The 26850-nt window shown below is 38.2% G+C and overlaps 3 protein-coding genes across 5 annotated transcripts in view; 2 read left to right on the forward strand and 1 right to left on the reverse strand.

Moving 5' to 3' along the window:
• usta (uronyl 2-sulfotransferase a) overlaps positions 1–82 on the forward strand; it is a 66440-nt gene extending 66358 nt beyond the window's left edge. Inside the window, exon 9 of the transcript XR_004108931.2 lies at positions 72–82. The gene's annotated coding sequence lies outside the window, so the exon portion shown is untranslated. The remainder of the gene's footprint in view (positions 1–71) is intronic.
• A 4333-nt stretch (positions 83–4415) lies between these two features.
• Positions 4416–22272, reverse strand: slc22a16 (solute carrier family 22 member 16). Of its 3 annotated transcripts, none has more exons than XM_035995147.1 (8): positions 21811–22272; positions 17152–17628; positions 15131–15248; positions 12567–13125; positions 11505–11632; positions 7712–7821; positions 5854–5953; positions 4416–5673 (listed from the first exon to the last, which is right to left on the reverse strand). In XM_035995147.1, the coding sequence occupies exons 1-8, from the start codon at positions 21858–21860 to the stop codon at positions 5506–5508; spliced, it is 1710 nt and encodes a 569-aa protein (XP_035851040.1). In that variant the 5' UTR covers positions 21861–22272; the 3' UTR covers positions 4416–5505. The 3 variants fall into 3 exon arrangements, with proteins under 3 accessions (XP_035851040.1, XP_031178279.1, XP_035851039.1); XM_031322419.2 differs by lacking the exon at positions 21811–22272 and adding an exon at positions 18709–18899; XM_035995146.1 differs by lacking the exon at positions 21811–22272 and adding an exon at positions 17861–18035 and having other exon boundaries at positions 17152–17729.
• A 2560-nt stretch (positions 22273–24832) lies between these two features.
• Positions 24833–26850, forward strand: part of mettl24 (methyltransferase like 24) — a 33263-nt gene continuing 31245 nt past the window's right edge. Inside the window, exons 1-2 of the mRNA XM_035995148.1 lie at positions 24833–25040; positions 25077–25518. Of these exons, the coding sequence (XP_035851041.1) occupies positions 25201–25518 (318 nt within the window). The 5' untranslated portion in view covers positions 24833–25040; positions 25077–25200. The remainder of the gene's footprint in view (positions 25041–25076; positions 25519–26850) is intronic.

The raw sequence follows: 26850 nt of genomic DNA on the forward strand, positions 1-26850 counted from the left end.
TAAGGAAATACATCCGCTGGTGCTTTTTCTTAGTTTTATTCAGTGCACATACATTAAAAGTTAATTTAGAGTCAATTTCAACTCCCAAATATTTGTAGGTTGAGACTCTCTCTACTAGTTTACCATTGATCTTAGAGGGGGGGGGGCTGTAATTCTATTTTTGTTAAAATCTATGACCATCTCTTTTGTGTAGAAGTGCACCATCATTGTCTTTGGCAGGTTGAATTTCTTCAGCTGCCGCAGGAAGTACATCCTCTGTTGTGCTTTCTTGATGAGGGAGTTGATGTTTAGCTCCCACTTGAGGTCCTGGGAGATGATGGCTCCCAGGAAGCGGAAAGACTCCACAGTGTCAATTGTGGAGTCACAGAGGGTGATAGGGGCAGGTGGGGCTGAATTCTTCCTGAAGTCCACAACCATCTCCACTGTCTTTAGAGCGTTGAGCTCTAGCTTGTTTTGATTGCACCAGGTCACCAGGTGGTCAGCCTCCGACCTGTAGGCGGACTCGTCACCATCAGAGATGAGTCCGATGAGGGAGGTCATACTACACTATTACTTTTTTCATCATTCTACACTATGACCTTTTTCAACATACTACACTATGTCTTTTTTATCACTTTTTTCGACATGCTATACTATGACTTTTTTATCACTTTGTTCGACATATTATACTATGACTTTTTATCACTGTTTTCGACATACTATACTATGATTTCTTATCACTTTTTTCGACACACAATTCTATGACGTTTTTGACATACTATACCATGACTTTTTTATAAATTATTTCGACATACTATATTATGACTTTTTGGACATACTATACTATAGTTTTTTTCATCATACTCTACTATGAATTTTTTATGACTTTGTTTTGTGAATGCTAATTCAGCAGAATTGGTCTATACTATGACTTTTTTTTAACATACTATAATATGACTTTTTATGACTTTTTTCAACATATGATACTATGACTTTTCGACATACAATACTATGACTTTTTTATCACTTTTTTCGACATACTATACTATGACTTTTTTATCACTTTTTTCCAACATACTATACTATGACTTTTTTCGACATACAATACTATGACTTTTGTATCATTTTTTTTTGACATACTACACTATCACTTTTTTCGACATACTATACTATGACTCTTTATTCACTTTTTTCGACATGCTGTACCATGACTTTTCTATCACTTTTTTCGACATACTATACTATGACTTTTTTAATCACTTTTTTTCGACATACTATACTATGACTTTTTTATAAATGTTTTTGACATGCTATACCCTGACTTTTTTTATCACTTTTTTTGACATACTATACTTTGACTTTTTTTTATGACTTTTTTCAACATACTATACTATGACTTTTTTGGACATACTGTACTATGACTTTTTTATCACAGTTTCTGACACACTATACTATGACATTTTTATCACTTTTTTCGACTTACTATACTATGACTTTTTTTGACATACTATGCTATGACTTTTTAGGGCTTTTTTTTGTCATACTATATCGACTTATCACTTTTTTCGACTTACTATACTATGACTTTTTTCGACATACTATGCTATGACTTTTTAGGGCTTTTCTTTGTCATACTATACTATGAAATTTTTATGACTTTATTTTGTGAATGGTAATTCAGCAGAATTGGTCTATACTATGACTTTTTTTTAACATACTATAATATGACTTTTTATGACTTTTTTCAACATACTATACTATGACTTTTCGACATACAATACAATGACTTTTTTATCACTTTTTTCGACATACTATACTATGACTTTTCGACATACAATACTATGACTTTTTTATCACTTTTTTCCAACATACTATACTATCACTTTTTTCAACATACTATACTATGACTCTTTATTCACTTTTTTTGACATGCTGTACCATGACTTTTGTATCACTTTTTTCGACATACTATACTATGACTTTTTTATCACTTTTTTTCGACATACTATACTATGACTTTTTTATAAATGTTTTTGACATGCTATACCCTGACTTTTTTTATCACTTTTTTTGACATACTATACTTTGACTTTTTTTTATCACTTTTTTATCACTATTGTCGACAATGACTTTTTTTTATCACTTTTTTCAACATACTATACTATGACTTTTTTGGACATACTGTACTATGACTTTTTTATCACTGTTTCTGACACACTATACTATGACATTTTTATCACTTTTTTCGACTTACTATACTATGACTTTTTTCGACATACTATGCTATGACTTTTTAGGGCTTTTTTTTGTCATACTATACTATAACTTATCACTTTTTTCGACCTACTATACTATGACTTTTTTCGACATACTATGCTATGACTTTTTAGGGCTTTTTTTTGTCATACTATACTATAACTTATCACTTTTTTCGACTTACTATACTATGACTTTTTTCGACATACTATGCTATGACTTTTTAGGGCTTTTTTTTGTCATACTATACTATGACTTATCACTTTTTTCAACATACTATACTTTGGCTTTTTATCAATTATTTTGACATACTATATTATGACTTTTTCATTTCCTTTTTGGACATACCATACTATAGTTTTTTTCATCATACTCTACTATGAATTTTTTATCACTTTTTTATCACTGTTTTCGACATGACTTTTTTAACACTGTTTTCGATTATGACTTTTTTTGATCACTTTTTTTAACATACTATACTATGACTTTTTTGAATATACTATACTATGACTTTTTTATCACTTTTTTCGATATGCTATACTATGACTTTTTTATCACTTTTTTCAACATACTATACTTTGGCTTTTCATCAATTATTTCGACATACTATATTATGACTTTTTTATTTCCTTTTTGGACATACCATACTATAGTTTTTTCATACTCTAGTAGTAGAATGGTAATTCAGCAGCATTGGTCTATACTATGACTTTTTTTTAACATACTATAATATGACTTTTTATCACTTTTTTCCAACATACTATACTCTGACTTTTTATGACTTTTTTCTAACATACTATACTATGACTTTTTTATCACTTTTTTCGACAGTAATGCTATGACCTTTTTCAACATTCTATATTGTACTATACTTCATTTCATACTATATTTTTACTTTTTTATGACTTGGCATTTTATACTCTGTCCTATTATGACATTTTTTATAATATTTATATGACATACTATGCATTGGCTTTTTTATGCCATACTATACTATGACTCTTTATGACATATTATGCTATTACTTTTTTGGCTGATCCTGAGGAGGGTCGTTGAGTCTGTCCCTGAGTGAGAGAGTGAGGGAGTGAGTTACCCGATTGGCCGTTGCTGTTTCAAAATGAATCAGCCTGCACAGTCAGCTGGTCTTAGCCTGCAATGTCACGATCAATCTTTTGTTTCAATTCCTCAATAAGAGGTTGATGTTGCTGCCACCACCGTTTTAATGCACAGTGTGTGCGTGTGTGTCTGTCTGTGTGTTGTGTGTGTTGTGTGTGTGTGTGTGTGTGTGTGTGTGTGTGTGTGTGTGTGTGTGTGTGTGTGTGTGTGTGTGTATGTGTATGTGTGTGTGTATGTGTGTGTATGCGTGTGTGTGTGTGTGTGTGACTGTGTGTCTGTGTCTGTGTCTGTGTCTGGCGTGAGTTAATACTCAGATAAAATAAACTACTCAAATAACAGAAAGGAATAGCCTACACATTATGAATAAAGAAAAAATCCTCTTTGAAACAGAACCATCTGCACAAGCAGGCAGGCAGGCAGGCAGGCAGGCGCGCACGCACACACACACACACACACACACACAGATAGGGGAATTCCTGACCTAATCTTCTCTCCATGGAGTCCAATAACACTATTTGGGACATCAGTATCATGACAGAACTGGAAGTTAACAGCCTGGCTGTTAAGGTTCAAGTGAAGTTCAGTTTTTCCATCCACACATACACTGTACACTGGTCATGCATCTGCAGAGATTTTTTTTACTCCAAAGTTGAACACAGAGGGTTTGTTCATGTGGTGGGTGGTGAGTTGCAGTGGGGACCTCCTCTGCACCGGCAAATAGGAAGCCACTTGTGTCGGTGGGCTGGTCCCAGACCTGCTCTATATTCTTGGTATGGTAAAAATAGATTCCCTACTTTTCCAGCACCTGGTTGAACTGTTGACGGAGGAGGAGGAAGAGGAGGACTTTTAAATTGCAATATCATTCATCAAATAAGGTTTTTTTCTCAGTATCACTGATGAGAACTACAGTTGTTACAGCAAATATATATATATATATATATATATATATATATATATATATATATATATATATATATATATATATATATATATATATATATATATATATATATATATATATATATATAACAATATATATATATAAACAAGACAGAATTGAAAAGTGTAGTAAAGAAGAGGCCAACAACCTCAGTGTTAGCCATTTTATTTATTTGTCCATAAAGAAATAAAACAAACTATTCATACAAAAAATCATACTCTTGATTCTAGAGCTGTTCAGAATTGAATACTGAACCTGAGCACTTTCGTCACCTACTGTTTGTCGTCAGTGTTAGAATATCAGTTGATTGTCATTAAACAAAAACATATTAGTAGTGTACTACAACATTGCAAAGCAGGCGAATACATCTCCACACTGTAATGGTTCATTCCTGTCTTTGGTCCAAACATCTGGAGATCACATCTTGACTCTTGACCATGATTTACCAGGATATTATTTCACAGTGATATCTAAAACTAGATGCCCTGAGATTTAAAAAAATATATAATAATTTTCTTTATTAAAGATAATAAAAGGTGACTTTAAAATGAAAACTAAGGCACTTAGAAAAACATAGAATCTGCATGCTTTAATACTATATGTTCCAGAAATAGAGACCCAGCCATGTGCTATACTTATGATTATTGTTTCAGAGAAGTAACTAAATCACAGTGCATACTCATGCTCATTTCCTTTAAAAAAAATAATTCCAGTTTAGTACAACTTAGGTCTTATTTTTTTTACAATGTTGTATTCACCAAGTTCATTGCTGAGATCATACACGTTTAAAGAACAAACAGGCTAGCTGAACTAATTTGAAAAAACAAAACAAGAGCAAACAGTTCAATTATCACTCAAACTGTCCATTGTAAACATCCATCACATTTTCTGGTACAACTTTGACCTACTGAAGCAGTTTAGATAATAATACGCAGTTTGTGTAATGTCTCAGGACCCTTAAATAACTGTACTGTTGGCCACTTGCAGAAGAAATGTCAACAAACACATAATTTAAACACGTTCTGATAAAGCACAATGTTTTTTTCCATATCTTTTCAACAAGCCACAAAATGCTGTTACTATTTTAGTTTTTGGCAGTTGTCCCCTCCTCTCTCTTTTCTTCATTTCTTTTTTTTTCCAAAGCTTTTCTGTGCATCAGTCTCTCTGGTTTTCCAGCAGTGTACAACTCAGGCCTTGGCTTCATGTTGGTTCACCTACATCCTGTCCTCAGCATCTCTATTGCCCAGGGCTGAGTTCTTCTTGCTGGGCTTGCGTCCCAGAGCTTCAGCCTCTTCCAAAGTAGTTGTTAGAGGTCTGCCCAGGGTCTCAGGCAACAACAATGTCAGCACTCCGATAATGAATGCCAGGATTCCCACGATGAGCTACACAGGGATCACAATAAATAAATAAATAAATACAAATTTGTTTTGTTGCCAGGATACCCGTGTAGATAAACTATGACAAATGTGAACAGGGTGCAAATTGATAGAAGGGACAAGGTAATTAAACATTAAATAATATCTGTTGTTCTGAGAGAACCAGCCAAAAGAGAACATGTATACCTGAGGTAGGTAGGTCCAGATATCAGCCAGGTACACGCAGAAGGGGGCCACCACACTGCCAACACGGCACATCGTACTACCACTACCCACTGCCAGAGACCTAGAGGGAGATCATACACAAAGTCAGCAACATTAAAGAAGGCAGACTTAGCGACGTCAGGGTACAGACATGAGGCCTACCACCACCAATATAAACAAAAGCAACATTACTTGTAAAGTATATCATATCTGCAGCTGTGCATAAAACACTGGTATGACTGAATGTATAATTCAAACAATGTTTCGTGCATTTTCTATGTTTCTGACATAAAAAGACACTGGACTGGCAACTTCAATGTGCCCATAATGATATTCTGTGGAAAGGGGTAAACATACAAAAACACATACAATGTTAATGACAGTCATGACTCTTTCTTCCTTGATTATTTATCTTTCCTTATTGTTAGTACTCTAACAGTAGTAGGTGATCAGTGTTGGGCAAGTTACTTCCAAAATGTAATACATTATAGATTACTAGTTACTGTCATTTGAGAGTAATTAGTTATATTACAATATTACTGTCTCTGAATTGTAATGCGTTACACTACTTTTGCATTACTTTTGAGTTACTTTCACCAAAATAACAGGGGAAGTTTGATTTGGCAGCTAGCTTGTGAATTTCACCACCGGATCAATAAAGTCTCGTCTTTATCCACTTTAATACATCATAGATTATTCATATTTTGTATAATTAATATAAATATGCAAAGTAACTAAAGCTATACAAAATAGATAAGTAAAACATATAATAGGCAAGTAGGAGAAAATGAAAATACTCAAAAGTATGGCATTGTTGTAAAATGTTTGTTTATAGCACTTCAATAAGAAATTCATGTTTAGGTTAAAACACTCTAAAGGAAATGTTCAATTATAGTGTGATTAAAACTCACTATTAACATTATTTACAGTACTTGATTTACAGCTGATTTGTGAAAAGGTAGCCTACACAACCTTATTTAACAGTAATTTAGTTTTACTGCGAAGCGTCACAGGAAGTGCTTTTATTTTGAAGTAAGCTACACGGAAGTTGTCTGTTGTGTAGCCTACTCTTGCTAGCTTACTGAGAAGCAACATGTCCGTCAGGTTGAAGTTGTTCACTTTCTTGTTTGTAAAACTGCAACATATTGAACAGTAAATGGTCACAGTAAAAGACAAGCGTTTTTGGTCGTCATTTGAAGCCATTCCACTACAGGCATAGTTACTCTCCACGGCTGATAAAATGCAATGATATTTACGTGTAGCAAGCCTCAACATTAATTCCCGACATGTTTATATCTGTCAGCCGCTGACGTACCGTCACCTGTTGGGACATACATGCTGTCCGTACCGTCTCTGGTTCTGACCACGGGAACAGAAACAAGACAGCTCACTTCAACGCAGCGTAATAACTCCTGAAAATAATATCCATCTCGCAAATGTATTTGTCTCTGCAGTCATCTCAACCATCGAATACAGCGACAGGAAAGTAATACAGCTTTTTTTTTTTTTTCCTGTGAAGAAATGTGTCGCGGTGTTGGTGAATTCTTAAAAAAACCAATGCACCACTAAATGTTGCGTTAAAATGCGTTGTAACTCGCGTTACTGAGATTGTAACGAGTATAATATTACCGAAATTTAATTAGTAATGCGTTATATTACTGCGTTACAGAAAAAAGGAATACATTACTGTAATTGCGTTACTTTTGTAACGCGTTACTCCCAACACTGTAGGTGATGCTTTAAAAGTGGAAAATGGCTATAATGAATGTAAACAAAAATGTGTTTTCTTTGTTTGTGTATGATTTGAACTCCCTGAAAAATTGATTCTGTTTGCTGTTACCTGATGATGGTTGGGTAAAGCTCACAGGTGTACAGGTAGATGAGACCAAAGGCAATGGCGATGGCAAACTTCCCTGTCATACAGAGAGCGATGGCCAGTGCCTCAATGTCCTGTGGAAAAGGAGTAAAGAAGTCAGTTGGACAGCGTGAAACAAGGACTTCCCATGGTTTTCCCATGATTCATAGTAAAGTAAACTTTGGTTTGCAAATTTTGCACATCATTTTTTTCTGCAGGGCAAAAATCACCTTTAGCCTGCAAAAGATATTACTGCCGATTTCATCATATACACAAATAACTTGACCATTACTTGAACCCTTGACCTTTGACCTTCAGACGTTTCATTTTACCACTGACTCAACTGGTAGAGAGCACAGACTCTCTCACAGCACTCCATGCTGACTTGATTTTATTTTATTACATTTTCTCATAAGTGATCTAATAAAGTGAAGGAATGATCCCTCTTTTCCTCCACTTTTAATTTACTTCAATACTATACCACATAAACAAAACTATTTATTTTTACTCATTTATGCTTGTGTTTATACAGTACTGTATGTGAGCATGTGAAATAAAGAATATTATTATATATATAATATATTTATATATATATTCAAAGACAGTGTAGATATACTGTAGATACTATATTGATTTTACATGCATATCTGTATGAGCACATATTTAATGGAATGGGAGTGGGAGTGTTTTATATTTGTACATGAATTTATTATATAATATAATCATTCATTATCTGAGTATTTCATGCATATTAGAATTGAGTCCTGCATGGCCTTTTACACATCTTTCCCTGGACAGTGTGTGTGTGTGTGTGTGTGTGTGTGTGTGATTGTGTACTACATGTACTTGTGAAAAATGTTCTTGGAAAGTGAGCTGTGATCTCGAAAGCTCCAGTGCTTCTCTTACAAAAACCTGGAAATTATAAGTCTGTTGCTATGATGCAACCAGAGACTGTGGATGCAACAGATACAGACAACAACACCTGAGGCCTGTACTGCGAAGCGAGATTTGGCGTTAACGAGCTAACTTCAGGCTCAATCCAGGGTTTTCTGTACTACGAAGGTGGATCACTTGTGATCGGGTTCAGTCGCCGTGGTAACTTATGCTGAACGTCTAACCTGGTCGGGAGCAGGTTAAGTTGGAGATCAGAGATCAACCGGTGTAAAAGCACCGCCCACTGACCAATCAATACTCGACTAATAACGGCGTCACCGTTCTTAGAAGATCAGCTGGAGCTCGGTGGGCGGAGAGAGAGAGAGGTGCGCTCATTAAAGTTAAAACATTTAGAGACCGACAACCCCGTTAACATTCCCTGATGGGTATCTTTATGAAAGATAGATTTTCAGCGGAGGGAATTACTTATAGGCTATTTGTTGGCTTCTTTAGCCGTGTGTTGCCAATGCGCACATCGGTTTAAATTATGTTCTTATGTTTTGTTTTTTTTTTTTCTCTCACGATCGCTTACCACTGCTGGGGTTGCAACTGAAATAAAAGCCTAAAGCAACGACAGTTTATGGAAAGCAAAAGTGTAATTATGGTCAGATCTTGTGCCTAACTGATGGGGAAGTGACCAGTTTAGTCTAATGTATTATAGTGGGTGTACTGTACTGTATATTGGCCAGAATCTGCCTTTGGGGGAGGAGGGTGGCATATCATAGTGGGGGGTCTGGGTGTCCTCCCCCAGGGAAGTTTTAAGCATCAACGACTTCATTTCCTGCATTCCGATACACTTTTATGCACCAATTTATGGTGAAATACCTCCATTGAGCCTATGTGAAGAAAAAAGCACAGATGACAATTCAAAATATATCAAACTTATAATGGAAAGTATGTTGTTACGTGTCATTGGGCATTTTTAAGTGAGTATATGGAAATCCTGGAGCTTACTATCACGTAGACTACACCACTGGATATTGATAAGCTAAACGTTGTGATTTACGCATAACAGCGTCGGCTTTTTTGCCAGCTTTCCTTCCTGCGTTTTGCCTGTAAAACCGTGTCTGTGTTCTTCATATTTATGCAGAATTATAGTTTGCTCTTCTTATGTAAAATATGCAGCTCTGGTAGATGTTTACGATTGGTCGTGGTGCGCAAACACCACCTCTTTTATGTGAACGCACGCGCCGCTGGATTGGGAAACCCTGGATTGATTGAACTAGTTGTGAACCAGCGTCGTGATACAGGTTATGCGGGACCGCGGTTGTTAGGTTTGGTGAAGCCGGATAACTGAAAGAAATCCAGGACATGTTGATCTTGATTCGTAGTACAGGCCTCTGGCCAACGCTAACGATACACAGGGTTAGAGAGAAGAAGGGGGCTGTGTGAGGTGATCAATCCAAATGAGCTATTTTTAAACTGAAACCAACACTCTTTATATTTGGCTGTACTGATGTAAGGATATGTGGTTTATCATTTTATCTATTAATTAATTAATCTCACATCTTTGGTGGTAAGCAGTCGTGCTATGGTGTGTTTGCATGGTACTTGCAGTATGCAACATATGTAGCCATATATGAATATATGACACACACAGGGCTGCTTGCATGGAAACAGCATCCTGTCTTCTCTGAGCCTGAACACTAGTCATCTTATTTCTATTACAAGTGCAAATGCAAGATTTGCTGAAAAACTATAATTGTGTGTTAACATATAATGGTTACATTTTGACAAACTACTGATAAGAGGTAAGTAAAGCCACTGTAGTAAGTCTAAAAGTTAGGCATGAGAGAGAGCTATAACTGTAACTCCTTCACTAATACAGTACAGTTTAGCTATGTAGACAAGCACAGTATTCAAAAGCAAGAGCACTCAGAGTAGCCACGACAGTTACCAGTACTTCCTGAGACAGAATGATGTTTTGACTGCAAGTATATCTTCAGAAACCTATGAAGAAACTTGCTCAACAAGTAGGGAAAGAAACCCAGGAACAGAAGAGTACATTGTGCAACGATCTATTGAAAGATCTATAGAATGTATACAAATGGCAACTTTAGTGAAAATATCAGGTTCAGACCTTCGTCCCATCACTAAGAGTTCATGTATTCTACTTATTCATTCAAGTGTTTCTTAACACTTCTATCCATTGTAAAACTTCTCATTGTCATACTTAGTTATGTTAGAGAGTAGAGACTATGGCATGTTTGCTAAGGAAATGTAGTCCATGTAGTTTACCAAGCTGATCATTTGGGTCAGAGCTCAGAGCACACATACTGAGAACTGCCTGTGTCGTATATCAAGGTTCAACAGTAACAGTGGTCAAACGACCCAGGGTAACGGACAGTAAACTTGAGATCAAGTGGTCCAAACAGATTGTAACAGAGCCCTATATTACAGTTAGCTTATTCTTGTTTCTGGTTTTCATTGAAAGATAATGTTCAGAGATTGATTGACATGATTTGAATGTCATATGGCCAATTCCTCTACATTTGGGGTCAAATATGTATGAAAAGTTTGTAACAGAATTCTTGTTTATGATTTCTGTTATGGAGCTTCTAAAATTGTTTTGGAGCATGTAGTTTTATAACCCCAAATAAATAATAGTGTTGATGATGCATCTAAGTATACAACAACATGAATTATAATACTTTAAGATATAACAATACCAACACTTACATTTCTTACATGTTTACACATACTGTCACTCTCTCTCTCTCTCTCTCTCTCTTTCGCTCTCTCTCTCTCTCTTTCACACACACACACACACACACACACACACACACACACACACTGTCTCGCTCTCTCTCTCTCTCTCTCTCTCTCTCTCTCTCTCAGTACGTACAGCAGGTACCACAATGATGAGCATACAAGCGACCCCGGCCAGGAGCAGAGCTGGGGCACAAGTCTTCTTCCTGCCAATCCGGTCCATTGCAAAGCAGCCAACCAAATAAGAGGGGAGCTCCACTGCACCTGTAAACAGCCAATCACAGCAGTAGTCGGTCAGAGGTTATCGTGGCACTGACAAACTGACACAATGACACAGAGACAGTTTCTAACTAGGACAGCTAAATAACGGCATCTGCAATGTTGGTGTAGCTCAACTTCCTTAAATTTGCTCCACATTAGTGGAGATTATGAATGGTCCTGCTGGGCATTGTAAAGGAAGCACATTAAATCAGTGTTTTCTGTTGAGTATGAAAAGGAAAAAAAAACAAAGCATTTTCATCTGCTGAATTAATTTCTTTTTTTTACAGTGGAAATTTTATTTTTTTATCAGATGAAAAAAACACAAACTATTAAGCCCGCAGATGGAGAGCTGTTATTTTACTGTAGTTGCTAACAGGCTAATTTGACCTGCTAAGTTACCAAAAACAAGAGATGTAAACAAAGCCAAACTGTAGAACAGAAATCATCTTACTGCCTTCCCAACAACATTATATTATCCTAACTAATATAGATGAACATAACATAACAGTTTTAAATCCTGTTCAACTTGGCAAACAGCTTCACTACAGGCACACTAAAAGAACTAAAGAAATGCACAGACGTGGCCGGGTTAGCGGTTAGAGCAGGTGCACGTATATAGAGGTTTACTCCTCAACGCAGTGGCCGCGGGTTCGACTCTGACCTGTGGCCCTTTGCTTCATGTCATTCCCCCTCTCTTTCCCCTTTCATGTCTTCATATGTCCTGTGAAAATAAAGGCCTAAAAATGCCCCAAAAAAATAATCTTAAAAAAAGAAACTCACAAACTCACTCTGCATTTAAAACCCAGCTGTCAACAATACATGTACAAACAATTCTACAATTGGATGACCTAAGCAGGATGCTAGTTAGTTTTGCAGTGTCATTGCTACTATTTTCCTCCTTTTTTCATGCACATTCACACATCAGCCAATCACTTACCAGCCAGGAAGAGGTTAACATACTGGTTTCCTCCTAGGTTGACTGAGCCCAAAGAGAAAACGTAGTAGCCCAGGCTGCCGATGAACCAGATGGCCCACACTGTGCATGTACGGCCCGCCATCCTCCAGCTGCCAAACAGATCCAGGATGGACAGCTTCTTCTCAGGCTGCGATGGCCGCTGCTCTGCCTCCTCCAGCAGAGCTTTGCCGTTCTCTCTCTCCTCTGGCTCCAGAAGCTCCTGCACCTTCAGCCGGCATTCAAGTCTGTTGAAGCGGGCTATTGCGTCCAGCAGGGTCTGAGTTTCCTTGTAACGGCCCTTGGCCATCAAGTAAAAAGGTGTTTCAGGGAACTTCCAGCAAAGGAGCAGGAAGGGTGAGGTGCATGTGGAGAGGATGATCTGGTAGATCCACCAGACCCGCACCAGGTAACCGGTCAGAGCCACCACCATGATGCCGACAGCAAAGGCAGCATGCACGTGCATAGAGGTCCATGTGCGCACCTTGATGCCAGTGAACTCTGTGACATAGACAAACACCACCACGAGGTAGCCACTAGACACCTGCCAAACGCAAAGACGGGTAGGAGGAAAGGAGGGACATGAATAAAAGGAAGACGAAAGACAAAACAAATGTTTAATATACATGAGTGTGCCACAGAGTGTCACAGTGTCTGGTTGTTAAGGATTTTAAATGGTGCTTGTCTTTCCTTTAGGCCACATATCAGTACTTTAAAACTTTTACTGACCAGCTGCCACCGCAGCCACAATAAGCAACTATGGAATAAAGCTAAATGCTCAATGTAAAAGTAGCACAAGTAGAAAAGAATCATGAAAGCGGGAAAAGAAAGTTACACTATACATGTATATGTTTGCTAACATTAGCCATCCTAAACTACTGATCAAGCCAGACCAATAAGACTAGCAGCAAAACCCGAGTGTATTGAACTGACCAAGGGTGAATTTTATCACCTATAAATTCAGTTGTGAAAGAAACAATGTGTCCTTTCGTCTTTTAAAAAGGATATAGTCTTGCTTTAAAGTTGGAAATGAGCATTATTGCTTGCTCCAGTTGTTCATGCTGTTTACAGAGCAGATCTGATTAACTCTTTTCCATTTTTTTGGATGCATATACAGCACCCTAAAAATTCACAGTATGATATAATAATAATAATGATGATGATAACGACAACAATGACGACAACAACAACAACAACAACAACAAGTTACATGTTGAAAAAAAATTCTATATAATTTAATCTCTAAAAATAGTTTTTTGAACTCTCAATGTAATAGATATGGCAGTAAGCAGGTTTGCTGCTCTGCAGTATGAGCTTTCACTAGCTGAGGATCTCATTCTATGTGAAAACAACAGCTGTGTCTGGGGAGGTTTGGGGAGGACGGGGTATGTGGGGGGAGGGGGGGGGAGAGACGGAGACGGAGAGGAGTGAAACAGTTAACAAACTGTAAGGGCTCTTTCAGCACTGCTTCTCAACACAACTTTACTGCCGCGTGGACTAATCCTAACCGTAATGACTCACTTCCTTTGTCTTGTAAACATGTTGTTTCATGCACATATTATCTATTACCCTGTACACAAAACCCATTGTGCACACACATAAACATACAAAGACACATTAAAGACACTTGCTCTACAACTGTTAATCTTGTGGTGGTCTGGGAATTTCAGTTTCTTTGACTGCTGCACAAACCAGTAGAGCTTAGGACCAGTATAGGACCTGATTTAATTTGTAGGATGAAATCCGATGTTTACATTTTAGGTATTTACCCCAACTGAACTCAGATGTAAATGCATATGCTATATTGATATACAGTATACACAGAGATGTATGCTTGACATGCAGAAAATACATCATGCCCTTTAAATCTCTATCAATTTACATTACATCAATTTACATGTAAAAGCAATTATGGTCTGCAAATGTCTTGCATTCCCTTGTTTTATATGAATGTAAATGATTTTTCAAAGCAGATTTGGGTAAATACTTTACTCCCACTACAAAAGAGGGCAGAAATACCGTGTATATATACAGATAAAGTTACACAGTTATAGTTATGTTCTTATTATACACAGCTGGAACTAACATCTTGCTTTGTTTTACATGTTGGCTTCACTGCAATATGACTAACAGGAGGTGGTATTCATAGAGAACAGAAGAGATTGGTTAAGAGATTGTTGGACACATGATGAACCTGAAGAAGCATGCTTGTTTTCAAGCAGAAAGTAGGGCACCTCCCTTGTCCCATACTGGCTTTGGGTGCAAGCATTAATAGTGTTAACAGAGACTTTTTTATTTCCGGTGATTTGAAATTGTTTTGCAAAATGCAATTTCACACTGGTGGATAACTTTATCAACTAAGTTTGAGGTCTCTGGAAATGTACTGGAAATTCATATCACAGTTGCTCACCTTCTTTTGGTATGCTCTTATATCATTCCACGGAAATTGATTTGTCATTTCGCCAAATTGCACCAACCATGGCATGCAAGAACACCGACACACAAGGATAAACAACCAAAAAAACAGTACATACACACACTGAACTCACCATGGCAAGGAGGAAGCGGAGCACCAGAAAGAAATAATAGTTTCCAGAAAACGCTACAGACACCCCAAACCCAAACTGACAGAGGCTGGTGAACATTAGGATCCTCACACGACCAACTCTGGAGGAGACAGACACCCAATGCAGGTAGAGAAACAGAGAGAGGGTGAAAGAGCGACAGAGAGATAAAGAAACTAAGTTAACAGGTAAGCAATGCATTAAATAAAGAAACATGTAATTGTCAAAGATGAGTTGGGACTTTCAGATGCAGCAGTCCAACATAATGCTGTAATCAAGGTATGATTGTACCAGACCAACATTTTGATGTAGGCATATATTACAAATTTGAATAAAGTTGCAGACACAAATGGTTTGTAATTTGTTTAAGTCACTGAAGTTCTGCTTTTGGTAGTAACAAATCATAATATTCCAGCATTGTGTGATGAACCCTTCACTTCATACCTTACACATTTGCCTCAATTCTACCTGTACAATATCTAACGCCAATAATTTCCTGGGCAGGAGCAAGGAACACGGCAGGCCTTGATAACCACTGCCATCAGCACTTTATCCTTACCTTATGGTTGGCCAACATCAAAGCAAGTATCCTCGACTGATTTTATCAGAAGTCCTACTTCTTTTTTTTTTTTTTTAGATCAATTTTTTATTGTTTTTTTTTATATTTTGAACATACAGAACAGACAAATACAATTGAACAAGAACAAAAACCCTCTCCCACCCCCCACCCTCTGCGGTCAAGGAAAACAAAAACAAACAAATAAACAAAAAACTAAAACAGAAATCACACCTTGCCTAGTCACTCTCCTCTAATTCTTGTGATGCTGAGGTCATTAGGACTGATATTTGTGCTGCTGCATTTTTCCATAGGTCTATAGTCGATGATTTGGCTTTGTTAATCCTTGCTGTAGAGAGCTCAAGCAGTTTTATACAAAGCGAGTGGGGGGGAAGCCAGCGTTGAGCTATCATTTTCTTGGTTGCGGTTGAGCCGGCTAGCCAAACTTTCTTCTGTCTCCCAAGCAGGTGTAATTTAGAGTCGTCGTTAAGTAACAAAACAATCGGATCAGTAGGAAGTCGACATTCTATCACATCAGATATTATTGATGTTGTTTTATTCCAGAACTCATGCACCTGTTCACACTCCCAGACCATATGCAGGAAAGTTCCAGTTTGTTCAGGTTGACAGAACGTGCAATTGGGAGTGGGAATGACTTTAGAGACGTATCTCTTCTGAGGAGTCCAATATGTCCTATGACATATGTTGAAGTGGAGCTGCTGGTGATTTGGGTTCTTGGAGCAATGGAAAATGTTGTCCCAAACTGTCTCCCAATTAATTGCGTTCCTCTCAGGGCTCAGCTCTCGCTCCCATTTCCTTGCTATTGGGAGTTCTCCTATAGATACTTGCAACAGTTTAGCATAGATCTTGGACACTAATCCTCTCACAGGAAAATCAACACACCATTTAATGACTGGGTGTGCCTCAAGATTATTTCCCCATGGCACTCCATAACATTTGAGGGCTGATCTTAAGCGCAGATACAAGAAGAAAGATGTCCTGGGGACCTCAAAACTAGCTCTTAGGTCAGAAGTCCTACTTCTAAATGCTGCTCTCATCCCTCAATCCCATCATCCACACCAACTATCCACTTTCCCTGCGTGACTGTCACTCTCATGCTCCCTCTCCCACATGCTTTATGCCTCCATGCTTGATAGGCAAACCAGTCCTGTGCTCACATATCAACCACTGAGCATGAGAGATGACAGTAATGAGGCAGAACTGCAACGATGTCTCCTAAAGTTATGACTACATGTGTAAAGGATTATAAAGGCTCTTACAGCCACTTGAACCTGTGCTCTTGTTTCCATGCACACGTGAAAAGAACTTCCTTATATGGTGAAACTCTACTTCATGTGACTTTCATGACATAATTTGCCTTGCCCAGTGTAAATACACATTTTAAAGACTTTACCCACCCCTTCTCCCCGATCCTTCATCCCCTGCTTACCTGTCAGCAATGTCTCCAAACACCAGCGCTCCGACCAGTACCCCCAGCATGAAGGTGGGCTGGCACATCTTGGCCAGCCACTCGTCCTCACACACCAAGTCCCAGTCCGTCACTATGCTTTGGTAAATTTCAGTGAGGTCGTAAACAAAGTTCCCATCGCAGGCTTTCACTGTTTTGTTTCCATCAAAGTCGTATGTAAAGTTTTTTGGGTTAATGCGCAGGGCACAGCGGCACCGGCTGAGCTCCCACTGTTCTCCTTCAGCCGTCCTCACCACCAAGGGCCCAGTGTCTGACTTGAAGATTGGCAGGATGTCTTCCAAACTAAATCCCGTCAGGTTACCGTATAGGACATCGGTGATGTTGCCGGGCACACTGCACACAAAGTTTGGCGTCTGCACTAGGAAGACCGAGGCCAGGTAGTGAATCCCACAGGCTATGGCCTGGAAGACTGCTGCAAAGTACAGACATGCCTGATATCTGAGAGAAAGAAAATGCATTAAACATATGCAGACATCAGAGCTGAAAAGGAGATGATAAGTGATTTGGCAACAATCATTTAGCTCTCCCATTTAACAGATAACTGCTAAAAGGTCACCTTAACAACTCATTGTATATCCATATAAAGCTCTGCCCATGTGCAGAAAAAATACAGTGATAAGTTTAAAAAAAAGTCCACATCACAAACTGCATTGGATTTAATAGAAATGTTGAGACAAGCTGGACACTGTTGGACAAGTGAAATGATATTTATATTTCTATAGCAACTTTCATATAATAAGGAGTGCTTTACAATAAGGTAATGACATGACAGAATGAACTGAATTTAAAAACAGGGATAGAATGCCATAATCAATTCAAAATAAGATAGAAACAAAACACCTGATAATAATACTAAAAATAAGATATGATAAGATGAAAAAAGAAAGATGGAAAATAAAACCTACTGAATAATAATAATAATAATAATAATAATAATAATAATAATAATAATAAATAATTGTAAAATATTCAAAGCAGTGCCCATATTTGCGGCATCAGTGTATTTATTTGACATGTAATGACATTAATTCAGCATTTTTTAACTTTTTTTTTCACAGAAACTGAAAAAATTGGAAAATAGTTACACTGACATTTTTAACTTTTTTAAAAAGAAAGAAAATGGGACTAATCATGGACTTCATAGAGAGAGAGAGAGAGAGCGAGAGAGAGAGAGAGAGAGAGAGAGAGAATTCAAAAATCTAAAAAGAGGACCCACAAGTTTCTCTGAGGTGAAGACTAGCCCCTCAGTAAGCATTTAGATGTGGTATAAATAAATGACAAAATGATCCAACGGCATTCTGCACACGTAATGAAATGTTGGAGCGACTGAGCTCTCTTTTAGTTAGCCTATTAGTTGTTTTGCCTTCAAAAACGCATTTGTAACGTTGAATAGAAATATCTTTAGACGTTGAGAAGTTAATTCCAAAGCTACTCAACTGGCAGTTGATGATTCTACAAAATAACCCGAATTAATTTACATAACAAATGAAATATGATAACTTAGTGAGTCTTTGATACCTATTGAAATGTCCGAGCTCGTCGAATATTCTTTCTACGGTCATTTTCTGAAGGTGAGTTTGTGCGTCGAGGCTCCCGGTACGTCTCTCTCCCAGGCTGTCTCGGGCAGCGGATCCTGAGCGCTTCAACGTCAAATAATAAACTGTGGCTTTCACTGAGCGGAGCGAGGGTAGGAGGGGCGAGGGTAGGAGGCACGCGCGCGCGCGCGCACACACGCACACGCACACGCACACACACACACACACACACACACACACACACACACACACACACACACACACACACACACGAGATGATGATGTTTTGGAGCTGTGTTTGTTTATTTTATTTTTTTTATTTAAACTTTATTTAACCAGGTAGGCCGTTGAGAACAGGTTCTCATTTTCAACGGCGACCTGGCCAAAAAAAGCGTAGGCGTGTAAGACAACAAATAGTTTCACATTCAATACAGTACAAAAATACAGAATACAAAATGCTACATAAAGTGCAGAATAAGTGGGCATTACAAATGCCGGCACGTAGTGAAGTGTAAGTAAGTCGATGGATGTGCAATATACATGAACAGAGTCTATATCAATGCTGAGAAGGTGTAAAGAGTCAATAAACAGTTAGTCTAGTGGTCTAGTTAGTGAAGTAGATCAGTTGTAACACAATGTATAGGAATAGACAGTCTAGATAAATGCTGAAGTGTAGTGGAGAGTCAAAATACAGTTAGTGCAAGTTGCGGTCTAATAAGTGATGTAGATCAGTAATAACACAGTAAGCAGTAATATGAATGCTGAATTTAGAGAAGAGACAATATACAGTTAGTGCAAATGGTGGTCTAGGTAGTGATGTAGCTCTGTAATAATACAATATGCAAAAATAAACAGTCTGTTTACATGCTGGGATGTAGTAAAGAGTCAGAATACTTTGTAATTTCAGTTTATTTAATTCTTTTAGTTAAATTAACATAAGTCATTTCAATTGTTGTCCTAAATATTCTGACAGTAACTGGCCCTTGAAGTCATGATAAATGGGCCCTTGATTACATCACACATTCCCATACAATGGAGCAATCATGTAAAGTGTTGTCTCAGTATAAGCCAGGTTATTATGATTGAATACAACACATTTGAACTAAAGTTGTTGACCTAATCACAGCCTGACTAGCTCTAATATAGTGATGTTGACGGTATCAGTCTAGAAGCAGTTTATTCTGTTGTAAGTAGCCTGCCGAAGGGCAACACTGGGCCTCTGACATCATGGAGCCATACTCTTCTGAGGTGTTAGCCCTGTCAGGATCAACCTTCTCAAAAGCCAATGAAACAAGCAGCTGCAGTAAATATGCCTGGCACTTAAGAATGAAGTGGCAATGAGCTGCTAAATTCATAATCATTACAAGGCCATAGTTTAATCTCTTAACCAACAACATGCTACCCTCTTTCTCTTTGTTTCACTCACTCTAAACCAGGGATGCATCTAATGACTATATTCATTGTCCATTAACGGGAACAGGAGGGGTCATGACTACCCTTCTTCTCCAAGAGGAGTTTTTACAGCTTCACTTTTAAAACTCGAGGTCTGAATCATGAAGAATATAAATAAAACTGCACATTTAATTTAGATTTAGATATGGTATAGCTTCTCGTTGATGTTGCTGTGCATCTCAATACATTTGTGGCTCGGAGCATAATTAAACTCCTTCTGTTAGTGTAGTTGTGTGCACAATACTGTAACGGCTGACAGGACACTGTTGTTCTGTGCGCTGAAGCACTGCAAAGGCTGTTGGTGCTGTGGGTTTGATTTAGTGTTCAGGTTTATCTACATGTAACCATGACCAAGACTTGGGTGGGGATTGCTTCTGGGCAATGAGGGTGCTTTCAATGTATTTGAGTAATATGGGAATTACTGTAACCCACAGATTGTCACAATATGGTGTTAAGGATAGCTGCCTGTCCATATTTGCAGCATGGAGTATTTGGGTAGGCTACATTACCCGCCACCCCTGCTTTGATTAATGATTGATATGTGCAGTAACTGTTTCTATATTGGCTTATTGCACCTCGCCTTAGCTGGATTCAGCCGGACTACAAATTGTGACAGTGTTTGCTTTTCCCATCACGCCGACTCGCCATCTGCACTGGTTCGTCCAATGAGAAATAAACAAACAGTAGAGGTGTATTAAAAATAAGGATTTATGCAGACTGACAATTTATAAACGTTCAAAATTAACAAAGGGTCTGCTTTTCAATATTCAATGTTTCAGGTGTAACATTTAAACATTGACAATATTAATGAGACACTGGTTTTATTACCAGCCCTTTTCTGGCCTTCAAATTGCCTTTTATTTTGAAGCCAAAAGGTTGTATGTCACAGGAAATGGAGATTATTATGGAGATTTATGGCACAAGCAGATGGTGTTGCCATAAATCAGACAGCACAAGTGGAGCTGTCATCTTCCACATGTAAGCTAGGCACTGGCAGTGGTGTTAGATACTGCAAACTGTAAAACCTTTTTTTTTTAGTTATAGCCTACTTATATATTATAAGGTATTCCTTGTAATATATAGGCTATATCAGTAATTTCATCTATTTAGGAGAAAGTTGACAGTGGGTTTGTGACCCCTGGAGTTTGATCCATTTTTTGAAGACTTGAGTTTTGACTTTCTGCTGACTTTAACATTTTCTCCGTCCTCACACTGACCTGTCAGCTTTTGTTTGCTGTTCACCTCGTTACTTGTTTCTTAAGGTATTGAGAGGACGCTGATAAAACTTTGCGCCAAGTGGACACTGAGGATAAAAGGTGCTGATCATTGTTAAGGGGTGAACGGTTGATTTTGTACATGTCCTGTTCTATTGTTTGTTGAAGGTGTGGAAGAAAGAAGCTTGTGCAGATGTGTTTTATGTTTTATGGCCTCATATGTATATACTATTATTCAGTCTGCAGTTACTGAATCAATCTGAGATATGTTATTAAAGTTTTGGAGTGTTCTTGTTTGCGATCAGATTACAGTGAAATACAGTTTTAAAGAGTGTGTGTGCAACACAATACATTACTTTGTGAACTGTGTGTGTGTGTGTGTGTGTGTGTGTGTGCTGAAAGCAAACACTAACACTCACCTGCTCCTGTCACAACTGGTTGCTTCCCAACAAGCAATAGGTTTATCCATGTCTCAGTTTGTTCTCCAGCCAGAAAAAAACACCCTTTATTTTAGTGAGCAAAGTAACTTATTTCAGTCACGTTCAATCCAGTTTTACTTGGTGTGCTGTGAAACCTGCATATCAGAGGACCAGCTGTTTGTTCACAAGATAGTGCCAAGTAAATCCCACGTGCACTTTTAACCTGAAGAGGAATTTTCTAGTCTTTAAACCTCACCTTGTATAGCCTTTAATCACACGTGCACACTCATGTTCAATTCTGGGTTTACCCTTTTCTTCTTGTAGTTTGGGTGTTCATTGTCTTGTCGCTCTTCCCTCCACTCCTTATTTCCATGGCTCGATTTACTTTTTGTCCTTGGCCTCTGACACTTTTCTTTAGTACTAAGTATGGGTATTTACAGCTAATATTTGTGCTGAGCCAATGGATCATTTTGGTCGAGGGGAGGAGAGCAAAGTTAGGAGTGGAGTGGAGTGGAGTGGAGTGGAGAGGAGAGGCCAAACAAAAATGCATTCCATGTGGCAGCTGATCTTGGCAAAATCCTGACAAATTATTACAGTATGTGAAATGCTGTCTACAGAGATAGAAAACATCTCCTGTGTTAAATCTGAAAAAGCCACAACAAAAACATAGTTTCTCTGTGTGTATGATACACAACATGTGTCTGACATTCCGAGTAATTTTGCTCATTTTTTTAGGAGAAAAGTTGGATTTCTTTGTGTCTTCTGTCCAAGCACAAAACAGAAACAGTCATGCATGCTCACCTTTAGGCAAACATTGCCACACACTGTACTGTACATGCACACACGTGTACAATCACAGAACATGACTGTATCATGGCACTGCTTAATGTAATAATGTCTGCATGAATCTTCAATCAGTTTAACAGGCTTCTTTCCTAATCCTCTCATTGGTTTCAGTACCATTACCAGTTCCATTACTATTTGACTTACATCACTTCAGGCATTCACAGACTCACTTTATATCTATATATAATATAGATATATACTATATATCTATTCCACATGGAGGAGATAAGTGTTCATTACTAACCACTGGGTGGCAGTAGAGATTGTCTGCACATCTCCCAGAACTGACAGAGGTAGATAGATTTGATTGATTCTTTTGTAATCGTCTTGAAGTACTAAACTAGGTGTTACTAAATTATGGCAATTAATACACTGTCAGAAATGTTTAATCCCAGAAAACTTCTGAAGCTAATGTTACTCCACAAATCTGATTTGGACTGATTAATAGAGCAACTTACTACAGAGCATGTTGCTACAGTAATAATAACAATATTTTACAGAGCAAAATAAAAGATCACAAAAAAAATATAGTTAGGAGACTGGGCTAGCTGGCTCGGCTGTGAAAAGTCAGTTCAAATTCAGTAATCAATAACTAGTAAATCCATTAAGACAAGTTTTATTGAGTTGTTAGCCTCATTTCTGTTGTAAATTACCACATTATTTCTTGTGTCTTTAACTAAACTAAACGTGTATTTTAAACCTGGCATACTTGTATGCATACAAACAAAGGAGCAAGCCAATATGTCCAGGAATATGTTAACGTTAATGTGCTGTCCATAGAATATGTTTCACTCTATGTCTGTTTTACAAATGTTTGTTGTTTATTGTCCTTGGAAACCAAACTGATTGTGAAACTGATCAGAGAATACCAATCCGATGCATACACTTATGTTCTCATTATTAGAGAGGATGGGGAAGTATTATTTCTTTTCCAAAGAGGGCAGTAGAGAGCTAATTATAAGCCAACCACAAAAGTTTGTCATTGAAGCTAAACAGCAGAAAGACGGCAGTCTTATAAATAGCCTGCATTTATTCTCTCAGATTTAGCCATGTCAGGTGCTCTGTGAAGCCAGGCAAATCCTAATTTCCACCCAATCGAAAGTGTTGTGAGCGGTGCCTTTCTCTGTTCAAAACTAATCTGCCTTGATAAATAGTGTGCCCTCTCTTAGTTTAAAATATCAATAACACATTTAATAAACGGGCTGCACAATGAGCTCTGATTATTCATTTGTTTATAAATGATGGCAGATTTAGTGGTCTTTGTGGGGAAATCAATGACAAAGTTATTGATGTAACTCAAGAAGACAATGAGGCCAGTGTTGGCTTACAAATACATTTTTGGAGAATCATTGCCAAGGAAAATAAATCACAGAAGTTGGTTTCAGTAAGTTGCCAGAGATTTCAAGAACTGATTTGTAACATGAAAATTAATTCAGGAATGCATACAACACTGGCTGAAACACCTACAGTATGCTCTATTTTGAGTAGTAATGCCTCTAATTGTTCTGTTTTAATGTTTGTGGTGTTGTAATGTTTTGTGTTCTACTTTTGTTCTTTTAACCTTTTTACCTTTTGTAAAGCTGATTGTAACCTAGGTTTTGAAAGGTGCTATAGAAATAAAACTTTACTTACTTATTTACTTACTTACTTACTTACCTATAAACTAAGAGGGTAATGTGATTAAATAGTGCAATTTCTTTAGTATGGTAAATGAGAACTGCTACCAGCAAAAAGTGAAACATGGTCAGAAACTGATCCTTGTAAGAAAATGTTTATGGAAATAAAACAACAATGCAAATCTCCGAGCAGTGTGAAATTCAAATGTTCCCAAAAATGTTTTATCATATCTCATTTTCATACATCTTGCAACCCAAAAATACCTTAAAATTCAGACTGAGCTGTCAGGATGGGTGAGAGCACCAGTTTGTTCGCAGATTCTGAGAGGGACCTGCATGGGCCCGTGGTGCAGGCCCTGCCCATATCTAGAGTTACACAGTAACCCGAGAGGTCTGTGGGGCGGGAGAGGGAGGGGGCAGAGCAAAAGAGGGGTGTGTCTGTGTGTGTGTGACATGAGTCTGACAAAAAGAAAAAGAAAGCAAATTAAATGGGCGTGCGTGCGTTTGGGAAAACGGGGACTTGAGAGTGTAAGGAGGGAGTTCCCAAAGTTTTTAAAGAGGACGGCTCACATTGTACTTTTAAATCTGTTTGCAAAGCCTCATGACACACACTAGCATGCACAAAATCATTCAGGTTAAGATGCAGGCTCACACATGTGTGATGGTTCATGAGCAGAGGGATCCTTGACATGTTTCATTACTGCTCTTGGTTAAATGGTTGGCTTAGGACCTGAAGGGAAGGAGAGGCTGGATGAGAAGAGAAGAGAAGAGAAGAGAAGAGAAGAGAAGAGAAGAGAAGAGAAGGAGAACTCTTTAACAAGAAGGATAAGAAGAATGGGATAGAAACAGCAAAGGGAAAAACAAAAGTTCTAGTTGAGATGGACTGAGACGAGCCAGAGATACAGAAAGGACATAAAAGTGGATAGACATGGGCAGAGAGCGACTCACCCGGGGATTGCTGCTGCGTTTGTGTGTTCTGCTCACTGCTGTGTGTGTGTGCGTTCATGTTTACCTGGAGACGCGTTGGCGGGAAGCACCTGCACCCCTGGGACGTCCCACCCAGTCTAGTCAGAACTGGGGCCAACAAAGCAGAACCAAACCAGAAGCGGAGGAGCAGGACAAAAACATCAAAAGGAGAATCTCTTATGTTCGAACTCTAAAGAAGGACAGCCAAGCTAGGAAGAGGGACATAAACAGAGAGGACCCCTCAGCACCATGCTGCCCACCTCTCCGCCCGCACAGAAAGGTATGTTTAATAACCCATCAACTTCTGAGTTCTTAATTGCTGCGATTAAGATTCTTGTAAGTTTATCTGATCCTAAATCAGTGTAGAAGGACACAGAGCGACTCAATAAGGAGCTTTCACTCCATCTCTGTGAGTCCCTGGCTTTAAACTCAGTAATCCCAGGAGGGTGATGAAGGAAGAACAGGCAGCAGAATCGATGCATGTTGCAAAGAGATTTTGTCACCCTTTTTTGGGATAGATATATACAATTTAAAAAGGTGTCAGTTAAACCCAAACTTCAAATCAAACCAACAAACACTCTGTTTTGTATCAGTTGCAAATCTAAACAAGTCTTACAAAGAACCATTCAGATGCAATGTCTGTTGGAGCAAACACAGCTATCCACATACACACACTCCAGGGGATTGGCCCTTGACCTGTGAAGGGTGTGTTAAAGCACCGGCTTAACAAAACTCCCACTTCCCTCTTTCTGTGCCTTTTATTTTTTTCTCTTTGATTCAGCTCAGCTATTTGCAATCCATCCATCTCCCTTTTGTTCCCTTTCACTTCCATTTTCCTTCAACCCTTCCCATCACCAACACACACACACACACACACACACACACACACACACACACACACACACTCCTGTACTTCTATACCTGTGAGGACACCATAATCATCATCATCATCAGCATAATGCATTCCCTAACCCTAAACTCAGCCATCATAACTAAATGCCTAACCCTAAACATTATCTAAACATAATTATAACCTGAACCTTAAAACCAAGTCTGAATGTCTGCCGGATGGATTTCCAAAAAATGTCCTCACTCTCAAGGTCTAAAACTCAAATTGGTTCTCATAAAGATAGTGTGTGTGTGTGTGTGTGTGTGTGCGCGCGCGCACACACACACACACACACACACACACACACACACACACACACCTTTCTTCTTGATCTTTCTTCTCTCTTTCAGTCCCTTGTTTCTTCCTCTCTACTGAATTTCTTCTTTCTGTGACTTTGGGGCAAGAAATGCTTGATTTAAATCTTTAATGACTTAAACCAACTAGAGACCGAGGAGCAACAGAGCTTGAGTTTTAAATGCTGTTTTAAAATCACTGCAAGGCTATTATGCAACATGGAGGGATGGACACTCATGCACCATCAATATTACATACTACCACCATATGCTCACTCTCCCTGCTTCTTAACACAACATTTGTCACATAAGATGCCCTGAAGGGGCCCTGATGAAATTTCTGTCATATGCTGCAGCCGTTTAACTCTCTCTCTTTCTTTCTACCTACACTCTTTTTCTTGCTTTAGGCTCTCATCTCGAAGATCACTGT

Source organism: Sander lucioperca, chromosome 19, assembly GCF_008315115.2.
Source record: "Sander lucioperca isolate FBNREF2018 chromosome 19, SLUC_FBN_1.2, whole genome shotgun sequence".
NCBI classification, from domain to species: Eukaryota; Metazoa; Chordata; class Actinopteri; order Perciformes; family Percidae; genus Sander; species Sander lucioperca.